At 37.7% G+C, this 12,602-nt stretch overlaps 1 protein-coding gene across 1 annotated transcript in view; it reads right to left on the reverse strand.

Moving 5' to 3' along the window:
* The window catches only part of LOC146835077 (vitamin D3 hydroxylase-associated protein-like), a 305,937-nt gene that overhangs the window by 102,263 nt on the left and 191,072 nt on the right, over positions 1 to 12,602 (reverse strand). Inside the window, exon 9 of the mRNA XM_085602744.1 lies at positions 2,199 to 2,296. Coding sequence (XP_085458870.1) covers positions 2,199 to 2,296 — 98 coding nt within the window. The remainder of the gene's footprint in view (positions 1 to 2,198; positions 2,297 to 12,602) is intronic.

A 12,602-nucleotide genomic window follows, 5' to 3' on the forward strand; every position in this document is an offset into this window, starting at 1 on the left:
GGATCCTCATTTGAAGGAACTGGACCAGGAGCTTGGTGATGGTCAGGAGGATGGGGATACGTAGGACCAGGGGAGGTCTAAGGCCTAGAAGGGTACTAGGACCAGGAGGAAGTGAGTAGGAGGACCAGGAGAAGGCAGAAGACCAGAAGGAAAAGCAAACCAAGGAGGAGAAGGACCACTAATAGGAGATGAAGGCCAATGTGATTCTAGGTAATATGTATAAAGGCATGATCACACATCTTACAAAGGATTATACATCATTCTTCCTTTGCCATGGCCCTTTTAGGGGCTTGCTGCCCTTTTAAGCTCATTTCAAGCACTGCTTTGCCTCCCAAGCTATTTTAAAATGCAGAGCAGTCTGTGTGACACCAGCTATGTAAACCACATCAACTTTATTATCACATTTGCCCATGCTGGCAACGTCTTAGAGCACAATCATTATCAGAAATAATACAAAGGCTGACTGTCCTTGCCTTCACTTCTCATGGCACCCATATGGCTCTGCTCCTCATGGCACTACACAAGTTATGTTTTCAACCCAAATGAGGGGATACTACAGTGAACTTTTTCCAATACGAGTAGAGGGAGACACAGCTCAGCACCTATTAATTACAACTGGGGAGAGGAGAAGTCAACACCCTTCAGTCATGAAGTGAATAAAGAACAAGGTTGAGCCCTTTGAAGATCAGCTAACACCAGGAAATCCAATTAGGATGATACAACAGTCCATACAACTGTAAAAAAAGTAATTCCATACCTTCCTATTATCAACGAAAGCAGATCATAAGGCTATGAAAGGTCCTATCCATCCACTCTTCACATTTACATTACAGGTCTCAGCAATCACCTGGATCATTTTTTTCTCAGGGACAGATCTCTGTCAGTTAGACTTTCCCCTTTCAATTCTCCTAAAGTCAACTTGAATTGAGGGGTACCACAAGGCTCTTCTCTCTCCCCTCATTTTTTTATTTATCTATCCAACCCCTGGTTCACTCTCTCAAAAACATGAACGTTAAACATTTTAATTATGCTGATGACATGCAACTCCTCTTCACTGTTGACAGCACTCCGAATTGTAAGCTGCATTAACAAAGCACAATTCTGTTCATCCGGGATTGGACAAACAGCAACCACTTGAAACTAGATACTGATAAAATCAGAAATAGTGGTCGCCAAAAATAAGCCCAACCTTTGGAGTCCTTCCTTCTGGCCCAATGAGTTGGGCCCTTCCGCCCTCTCCAAAGAAATAGGTAAAACGTCTTGGTTTCATGATTGACGAAGGATATCTCTCGGAAACTGCAGCTTGGCTCAGTGATTTCCTCCTGCTTTTTCCAACTTCACAGAATTAAAAAGATAAAAGACATTCCTCACCACCAACGCCTTGGTTCAAGTTATAATAGCTTTGGTCATATCAAGACTTGACTTTGCCAGACTCCCTATATATCTTGTGCGGAGGCTTCAATTAGTCTAAAACCAGGCTGCTAGGCTCATTTATCAACTTCCTAAACACTGCCCTATTTCTAAAGTGACAAAAGACCTTCACTGGCTCCCAGTGGCACAGAGATCTACATTCAAAACATGTTGTACTATTTTCAAAGAATTGAACAACAAAAATCCAGCTTTTATTAAATCTCGGATTCACAAGTTCTGCCCCACCAGAGATCTTGAATCCACCCATTTGCACTGGTTAGTGATCCCCCAATTTAAGAAGAATAGGATAGGTAGAGTCAGGTTTTCAGGCACCACTCCTCATGTGGGGAACTCCCTGGCCCTGGAACTCAGGACCACCTTAAATTATGGGAAGTTCAGACAGATGCTGAAGACTAGGCTCTTCAAGCAAGTCTATTAATAAGTAACCCGAGACGCGATGAGATAGTTACCTAGTGTCAAGAGACCATTTGGTGTATGTGCGCTCATAACTTAACATAGGTGACAACGTGTCCTCTAGAAAGCTATTGTCGCATGTATTATAAACTCTTCAAGGAAGCCATTGTACAACTTTTTGTTTCTTTCTTAGTGCCAGCTAAAAAACATTAACTAAAATATGCAGAAGACCATAACTAGCATTGACTACCTACAGTGATGGAACAAATGCACCAATGGTAGACAGTAAAATAAAAAAGAAATTGAACTCAATGACCCCCAAGCAGTTTGTAAATGTTACTCCCCAGATTAGGACACAATCATGCAATACTCACAATTTGTCCAGAAAACTGTCACCTCCGTCTGACAGAAGTCCTTTGTAGCCCAGCTCAACAGTGGCATACTCTATGTGTGGAGGCGTAAAGGCGACCAGCTAAAAAGAAAGGATGAAGGAGATTAGAACAGCGGGTCTAAACCTTTCAGTGTATCGAAAATACATATCTACATCCGAGCAAAATGTCGATGGTGGACCTGGATTTAGGCAGCACATAGAAATACAAGTTCAGATCAAGCCCTGTTGACACAGCCATCTTTCCCATCCCAGATGTCTAGTGTGAGAGCTTTACCCACCAAGGACAGCCATAATCAGTGGGTACCAATGTAAACTTCTTTTGTCAATCGACCCTAGTGGTTCCTTGCCCTTGTGTTCAGTCATCTGAAAGCAGAAATCACTAGCTCTTTGTCTTTTCTGTAGTTGATTAAACTATTTGCTGAACTTCACTTCTCATTCTTCTCAGTATCTCAACAAATGCTCTTAACTCTTTGCAATTTTTCAGAATCCATCAAAGATTGATACGTGCATAAATTAGGTATGCCTGTAAGCTGGTGGGATGGCTCAGTGATCCTAACGGTCCTGACAAGGCAGACTCAGCCTTTACCCCGAACAAATGAACTCCATTAAACGTGCTAATAGTAGCACTGTTTACTACCTTGCTTAAAACTGCAGTATGAAACACTCTGTAAAACACAAGTTATTTAGCAAGATAATAAAGTATACTTTGCCAAATTATAACCAGTCAATGGATCTATTGGCGATAACTGCTGACTTCTGTTGAGTGAGGCGCCCATCCGTGAAAGGCAAGAAAGAGCACATATATGGACCTCACACCACATACATATATCAGGCAAAATATTCACCTACATCAAGGCTTTTTTGATAAAGTAAAAGAGCCTGATTAATAATGAGTCTGTCTGAAGATAGCAGACAGCACTCAGCACTACAAGATATCCAAACGCATGACTTTAGTGTTTACCCGAGATATGCATTTTAAAACCCTTATCTGCAGGATTTGGCAGGACCCTCATTCATTCTGCCCCTTTAAAGTTGTATTACACTAACACTTTGAATACAACAACCTCTGTACTTGATTACAGGGCCATGCTCATTGGTCAAGACAGTTAAAAAAAAATCTTTTATAGATGGCTAATTTGTTTGCATGTTATAAATCTGCTTCTTCCTATGTCTTTTGCAAAGGGCATGACTCAAAAATGTTTTAGATTAGAATGTTGCCCCCTTCCATACATGACCCTATAGCAAACTACTTCAGACCATCACCCAACTAGCTCCTCCTTATACCTTTGTCAAACTAAAGTCTGCTTGGAACTTTGGTTGTAAACCATTGATTGCAAACAAGGCACTTGTTCCCTTGATGAATGGTCTAAGTCCCTGCTACTCTACAAGCACAAATCTATCTAGTCAGATTCTGATTACAGTGCTCAGAGTCTTATGTTCAGTAAATGCAAAAAGGCCAAACCAAGTTGTCATAGGTTAAAGTTTACCATGGGGTTCTGTTCAAAGAAGCTTTGTCAAGATCTGGTAGGAGGTGAATTTTTTCCTTGCGTTTATGTCCCTTTTGAGCGGACACGCAGGAATCCGAAATCAATCTCCTTTTACTTTGCAGTGCTTACAATAATAGCAACAGCTGCTACTACTTTTCATATCAGTTGTTAGTGGCACAAACCAAGAGCAATCCTTTTAGGAAAATCTGTATCTTCGTTTTTGAAGTTCACCATTTGAAATTCTGAATCACCATTCTGCATTTTGCAGGCTTTTACTCTACACATCTTAGCCATACTGTAAGTTTACAAAGTTGTATCCGTTTATTTGTTATACGAATAGTTTGCATTTACAATAAATAAAAAACAATAGTCTCTGGATAAAATCATTCATGCTGCTTAGATTATAATTGTAGCAGTGACGGGTAATGTTGAAATTACGAGGACCAATTTATTTTCGTATTTTGAATTGAAGCCCTTTCTAAATAAAACAAATTGATGGATGTCTTTTTATAAACTCGTACTACAGCCAAGAGTTTTTGATGGTAATGTGAGAAACAATTTGATGCACACACATGAGCTTTTTGGGGCTTCACTGGGACTCCTGAAGAACTGGATCTTGTTTCCCTAAAAGCAGAGAAATGTTGATGATGTTGATAATCTAAGGTATTACTGTTTCAAGATGAAGCATATCTTCTTACTAGGAAGCAAGGGTACTGTAAAGAGAGATCCTGCCAGCAACTAAGTAAGCTAAATATTTTAGACCGTTCATAGGGTGTCAAAGTAATGTGACCATGTCAATAATGTTCTCACTGGTGCTCAAAGTGGATCATCGACTACATACTACAATCTAACTGTGCCATTCCAACAGGATACCTGAACCATGTCTACAAAATAGGATATATAGGCTACCACTAACCCTGGGCGTAGTTTGCGTAGTAGCACTACAGTAGCTACGCAGAGTACACATTGATCTACGTTCAGCTACTCCACAAACTGCATAGTGCGTAGCTGATAGCACTGTGTGCTTCTCTGCTCTGGGCAATAATTGCAAACAGCATCTTGCACAGTGCAAGTTATGATAAAATAAGTATTTCTGTCTTTATATGCTAAAATGCATATAATCATTTCACAAAAGTGAAAATGATAAATCAGCAAGCAGTGAGAGGTGATAATTATGGGATCCTCCCTAACCTAGGGGGAGAACCAAGCAGATGCCTTGAAAACAAAAAGCACATCTTCTTGAACGATTCGGTGGTGGTCCCATCCTCTTAGGACCACCCCAAGCACAGTTATTGGCAAGAATACAATCCCAACCAAAGGCCCTGCAAAGCATTTTGGGACAAGATTAGCAGTGGGCAGTGAATATTATAGTATCCAATATCAAAATAATTCTACAAAGAGCTGCAGTTCAAATACTCGTTACTAGATGTCCCTCACGAGTCAAATGCAAAAGCATTGAAATTATTATTACATCAAGCTGCAGTTCCACTCGTCGTTATTAGATGTCCCTCACGAGTCAATAGCAAAAGCTTCATGAAAGGGTTTCAGTGCTTTTGCATTTGACTCGTTCAAGGCTAAAAGGGTAATGAATGGTGCAAAGAAAGAAGCACTTATAATATTGAAGCGAAATGCATATATTTTTGGTTCAAAATATTTTATTACATTTTTAAATAAATATGAGAAGACTATACATAGAAGAGCACTGAAAAAGGTGCGTTCAAATTTACATTATAAAAGTGTAAACTCTATAATAATATCAAGTAAGAGTTAATAAAGTACACATAAAACTAGAATCATGTAATAAAAATAAAAAGGTAAGAAAAAAGGGATTAAATAGAATCATCAATACAAATAATTTTTCATAGAGTTACTAAATGTAACCAATATACCTATACATGAAACCTTAAATCACTATTAATAAGACATATATAGAGATATAAAGCAATATAATCATCATTTGGTTTCCAAAATAAATGATAATTAGGAGCCTTGTGGATGACGCCTGATAAATTCAAATTAGATAGTCTTCGGGTAAACATTATCCATGCCCACTATGCATAAATTGACAGTAATGAGGCATTTTTCTAATTGGTAGTAATTGATTGTAAAGCTGCAGAAATAAAAAAAAAAACAGAACTTTGCTTTTAATAGCAGACAATTTGGTGAAAAGTGAAGTTGACTTACAAATTAATATAGTATATGAAACATCATCAGTGATATTCCAAATTTCAATAATGATCTTCTAAACCTCTTTCCAAAACTTACCAACACAATGAGATTTATAAAGCCTATGTCGTAACTAGCCTGTATTCAGAGAACAATTCCAATAATTAGGTAAATTCAAAGATTTTGTATTAAATATCCTTAAAGGAGTCCACAGCCAACTGAATAGTATAAGTAATAAATTTGGTATAGAGAAATAGACAGCCAAATATCTATAGATAATGGCAAAGCTAATTTCTTATTCCAAAATTAAGAGAGAAAGTTGATATAATTATTTAATTTTTTTATAAAACAGTGACACAGTATGGGATGGCGAAGCAAGTGTTTGAATATACAATTCTAAATCAGAGGTAGCATTTATAGGAAAATTATTTGGAAATTAATCAAAGACTAAATTACATAGGAGTTCATATTAATAAATATAGATGGCTGCAGCTTAAATGTTTGCTGTAATTCATAAAAAGTTAAAAAGGCATTGTAATAAAAAATATCTTTTAAATAAAAAATACCAGTTGTAATCCAGTAGTGAGCTAGTTTTAGCACAGGATTATACCATAAAGACAAATTTAATGTAAGTGACATAGTTACTGATCTGTTTGGCAAAGCAATAGAGTTAGTTGTGGTGAGCGATGCAGGTAAAGGAAATGGTGATATCAAACTTTGTTCAACACGAAACCATGAAAGTGAATTAGTAAGCTCAGTATGCTGAAACCATAAGGAACAGAGGGGCTCATTACGATGGAGTAACGATCGCCACCGCCGGGCCGGTGGTGGCGATCGTTACGCCATCGTACGGAGAATTACCCACTACCATATTACGATGGCGGTGGGTATCAATGCGGACGGAAAGTCTGTCTGCTGCTTTTCCCTCAGCAGGCAATCGTTAGGATTGCCTGCCGGGTGGAGCAGGGGCTCTAATATGGTGGCGGTGCCTAGCAGGCACCACCATCCATATTAGGATGTCGATTTTCAAAGGCCTTTCCATGGCACCATGGAAAGGCTGGCGAAGCCTCCATGGAAAGGCTGGCGGGGATTGGCTTTGGGGGCCCGTTACGGGCCACCGGGGGGGTTGCACTTAGGGGGTACCTATGGTACCCCCCTACATGTCGCTGCACCAAGTGGAAGGCACCGTGTGGTGCCTGCCATGTGGTGCAGTGACATGACAGGCATGCGATTTTAACATTACGGCGGGTGCTGCTGTAAGTAGCACCCACCGCAATGATAAAATGCAGAATGCGACCGCCCTAATTCTTGGTGTGGGACCGCCGCATGTCTGGCGGCCGGTCCCAACACCGCGGGGATGGCAGGCGGACTCGGGTCCGCCGGCCATCCTAATAAGCCCCTTTGTTTTAAAATAAATGCTGAATGATAACTAAGGAAACTACCATTGCTCGAAGCCAATTTAAATTTTTTATAACTTAAATGAGGAGATTTGTTAATCAAAATAAATTTAGAAATACATGTCTATGTCTTTTTTTTAAACATAAGAGGAAGTTGAATAGGTATCATGGAAAGAAGATAGAAAATCTTTTGAGTAATAACCATTTTGATAGCACCAATTTTCCCCACGAGGATAAATGTAGTGCGGACCATTTTTTACATTTAACGATATGAGCAAGAATACAATCACAATTTAAGGAAATTGATTGCTTTAATGGTATGAGAAAATAACATACTAAGATATTAAAGTTTGTCTTCCTGCCAAATTATTTCTTTGTTTGGGAGCATATCAGGTGTACAATGAACATTTAAAGGAAAAAATTACGTATTAGTATTGAGCGTATATCCTGCAATTTGAGAGGAAGTGCTAATTAAATTTAATAATGGAGGAATGGAAGATTCTGGATTACCAATATATAGAAGTACATCATCAGCATTAGCTGACTTTTTAATCGGAACATTATTTATAGTGAGACCCTCACTTTTAATACTATTCCTTATGGCGATTAGTAAAGGTCCAATAGCAAGAAGTAAATGCAAAGGTGATAAGGGGCAACCTTGTCTAGTACCCCAACAAGGAAACAATTATTAGAGATTTGACCATTAATGAAAATTTTGGCGGACAGACCAGAATATAGAGCTGAAATCATACGAATAAACAAATTGTCAAGATTAAATGCATATACGGCATGGAAAAGATACTGCTAATGAACTTTATCAAAAGCTTTTTCCGCATCCAATGCCGGTAGATGTAGTGACGATCCAGCTTCAATTGCATTAAATAATAATCGTACGATGCTCATCAAATGTTTGTATTTCATAAAACCAGATTGGTCAATATGCACGATGGAAGGAATGACATAAGCCAACCTAGTTGCAAGGATCTTTGCTTAAAGTTTACAATCTTGATGAATTAAAGAAATGGGGGCAATCATTTGAAACAGTAGCTGGATCTTTATTAGGTTTTGGGAGGATTATTATCAAAGCTTCAGTAAAGGACCCAGAAGTTGATTCTGTACAACAAAAGTAAGTAAATAGTTTGAGTAAATGAGGTGAAAGGTGAGGAGGAAATTCTTTATATAATTCACCGGAGATACCCTCCAGACCTGGAAATTTAAGTAACTTAAAGATTTAATAGTTAAATGAACTTATCTAAAGTGATTGGTAAATCACACTTATTTCTAACTGACGGAGACATTTTAGGTAAACCACACCTCTCCAAAAACTTTTCAATATGCAACGTATCATTAGGAGGAGGTTTATTGTATAAAGTTGAATAGTAATTAATTAATACATTAACTATTTCTTTATGGGATAAAGCGATTTGACCATTATAGTTATGGATTGCATTAATGTGACTTTTATCCTTTTCAATATGAAGATAATTGGCTAAAAATCTTCCAAATCTATCAGCACTTAAACAAATTTAGCTTTATTATTAGAAATTGGTATGCACGCCCTACTGCCTAATATACAGTTTAATTCATACCAAGGTTTTTGTAATAGTGCCTTATATTTGGTGTGGTTAGATGTGATAAAGAGACGGTCATACTTAGCTATTTGCTTATCTAATTCTTTAATTCTAGAGTTAAATAATTTATCATGTGCCCTAACAGATATTGTCGCCCCTCTGACATATACCTTAAATAAATCATGTTGGTTAACAATTGACATAGAACCCTCAGGATTAAAAGAAAAAATAGTCATGTATTGCAGGTAAAAAAATAATTTTTTTTTTCCATTAAGGACAACATTGGTATTCATGCATAATCAACTTTGAGATTGTTGAGAGGAGTTAGGATATAAAATGCATGAAACTTGCACTTGATCAGAAACATCTATATTCTGGATAGTAGGATCAAAAATGTAATGTATTAATTGAGGGGATATTGATAAATAATCAATTCGAGAATAGGAGTTGTGAGGATTAGAAAAAATAAATAAATTGTTTGTCCGTTGGATGATACAAACGCCAAACATCTAACAATTTGGTAGTTCTTAAAAAGGATTTAAGAGTCTAGTAAGCCTTTGGAGGGTGATATTTGGTTAGGGAAGTTCAATTTAATAACGGATCACACAATGTTAAAGTCGCCTCCAATAATAAGTAGAACATTACCCAATTCTAGCACTTCTGATGTAAAAAGAGACCGAAAACTGGAGTCATCATTTGTGGGACCATACACATTAATCAGGTAGAAAACAGTATTATCAATTTTTATTTTAGCTATGAGAAAACGACCATCAGAATCAGAGCATTTGTGTAATATTTGAAGATCTATTTTTTTGCAAAAAGATTAGCAACTCATTTTCCTAGTGAGCACTGTAGAAGAGATATTACCAACCCATTTTTTACATGTTAGATAAAACATTATCATCTAAATGGGTCTTCTGAAGGAAACAGATGTCGGCCTTCTGTCTAGCTAAATAATCTAAAACCTTAGTACGTTTAACAGGGTGTCGTAAATCTTTTAACATTAAAAGAAACAATTTTAATACCTTTAATGTTAGATAACATCATAAAAGAGTGAAGAAAGAAGAAAAGAAAAAGCCAGGTAGACTGAAAGACTAAAAAGTAGCTCTAACACTCAGAGAGAGGAGAAAAAGAAAAGACACAGAAAAACACACAAAAGACAACATAGAAACATAAATGATACTATTGAATCGTACACTAACAACGAGAATGACCTGACTATAATTGCCCTTATTAGTAACTTAGACAGCGAGGCTGGTTATAAAGAAATGTAAAGCATAGTGTTCAAGTATCAGTCTTTCGCTTCCATCGAGAGCTGTGAATGTTGATCTAAGAGACAAAGATCATCAGTACACTGAAAAGACTTCAAGAAACCATCTTTCCAAATTTGCATATTTGAAGATTCAAACAGACCATATTTAAAAGTATTGCTTCTCAGACTTGGCAGAAGATCGGTGAACTCTTTACAAAATTTAACAGTCTCCTAGGCAAAGTCTTGACGAATTAATGTTTTTTTTCCCCTGTTAACCATTAAAGATGGAATTTTTGTTGCCGCCTTTCTTATGAGCACTAGATGATGATCACGCAGAACTTTAAATATCATTTGGCGAGGTTTGTTCTGGCTTGGACTGCGATGGGTAGGAATTCAATGCGCCTTGTCAATCCCACAGTTTTCTGGAAATTTTAGAAGTAAAAGACTTGGTAATGAAATTTCCAAATATGACCAGCAGTCATTACCTTCCAAATCTTTTGGTAAATTAAATATTAGTAAGTTGTACTGTCGATTAAGAATTTCTAAGTCAGGTAATAATTTATTCATTGACACTATTTTTGCTGCAATGGACGCAAGACTGATAATTTTGGATTTATTATCTGGAGTTTTGATTGCTAGTCAGAAACTTTCTTAGAAAGACTAGCCATGTCTTTGCATATATTTTTGATTTCTGACGTAATAGAATCTATGTTAGAGCAAACCGCTTTTATTTCGTCAAGTAATGTGGATAAAGAAGGTTCATTAGCTTCCACTAACTTTGACTTAACTGGCGGAGAAGTATTTTGTTTACGTTTGCTATGCATGACATGAATATTTTTACCTTCCATTTTAAGAAATACACTTTAGAAATGATAGGCGCAATAATAAGTGAAGAATTAGGCAAGCAGGGATAAAAGACTTTACAGTATGAAGCTGTGCAGCAGTTGAAACCAGATGTAGGAATGGCCTAGGCGTTAGCCGCGCCATTTCCTCAGAGTGACTCCGCTCTCCGGACAGGAAAAGTCGGCAGTACCTGATGCCAGTCACTGGTGAAGAGCTCAATGGGAGAATCTCTTCAAAACAGCAAAACAAGCTTTAGCAGCTACACTTCTGAAAAGTGCTAGTTGTGGCAGGCTACCGCAGAGTGAAATAAGCAGTAAGACTAGCCTGTTATCTTTTAAAAATCATCAATGATGGGCAATCGTAGCAGTGATTCAGCGGGAGGCAGCCATCTCGGCTCTTGGACTCACAGTGAAATATTTTTAACGTCCCTTAACAGTCCTAGTTATGGTATCTCCTACAAAACATTCCATTCTGCTTTAAGCAAAACAAGTATGTAAAAAGCTAAAAGGTATGGCTTTGTACAGTGAATGCATATATGGATATACAACATCCACACATACCTTAATACACATACATGCACATGTGCAGAAAAAGGAACACGTACGAATATCCATGCACGCAAAGAGCACAACGCCTACAGATATCAATTCAAAAAGAGTACCCCCAGACAGGCAGCTACTGATATACACAGTTTTATAGGCACCCAGACAACGAGATTTACTGGCATTCATGCACACAGACTACCAGACTTGCAGCAACGAAATGCATGTAGACCTGCAAAGCCCCAGGCACAAGATCACCAGACAAAGGTATCAAAGTGTACAGGCTTTAATGTGCCCAGGGACACAAACACACATACGAAACGTTGTATATCCCTCTCTCCCTCCCTATAGGACTGAAGGACAGAATAACTGCTGGATGCTGGTTTCATCATGTCTACCAAAACTTTTTCAAACTGCAACGGAAACAGGAGAAGAAAAAGATGGAGTAGCAATGAACAATTAAATTCTGCCGTCTTCTTGGGTGATGGAACAAGTCAGCCAAATCCATCCAGTTATCAAAGAGTAAAAGTAAAAAAAACAATGGAACTGTGAGCATAAAAGTAAAAGGGAAGTTACGTGGGTGGGTGGTGTTAGCTCAGAGATGTGATGTAAGTTTAGGGGTTCCACTTTGTTTTTACTTACTAGAAACTCTCTGCCTCCTGTGATGGGTGGCAAATCGGAGCATGTCCTCTTCATTACATAGCAATGGGTAATGGATCTAAGCACCACATGGAAAATAGTAAGTAATGGGTAAATTATCCGAAAATCCCCTGAAGATTTTAACGGGTTGGGTGCCAAATTTCAGCACATCTAAAGGAGTACAAGATGTTGAGCAGCAAATAGAAGAAAGTGAAATTCTAGCTGCAGACTACATTGGAAAAATAAAATTATTTTTTATTTATAAAAAGCAAATTTTAATTTCTAGAAATATACAAGAGTAGAACAAGTGGCCATAAACACTCCTTTATGAGACTACTGTAAAGGAAAAACTAAAGACAAAAAGAACATTGTTGCTTGAAAGAATGACGTCTATAGAGTCTGAAAGTGCACTTCTACATCAGGGATGCACAGACCAACAATAGTCCATTTTTCCTTGTCAGTGGCAGTTACCTGAATTCTTTAGGAGCAG

This window comes from Triturus cristatus, chromosome 4_2 (assembly GCF_964204655.1).
Source record: "Triturus cristatus chromosome 4_2, aTriCri1.1, whole genome shotgun sequence".
NCBI classification, from domain to species: Eukaryota; Metazoa; Chordata; class Amphibia; order Caudata; family Salamandridae; genus Triturus; species Triturus cristatus.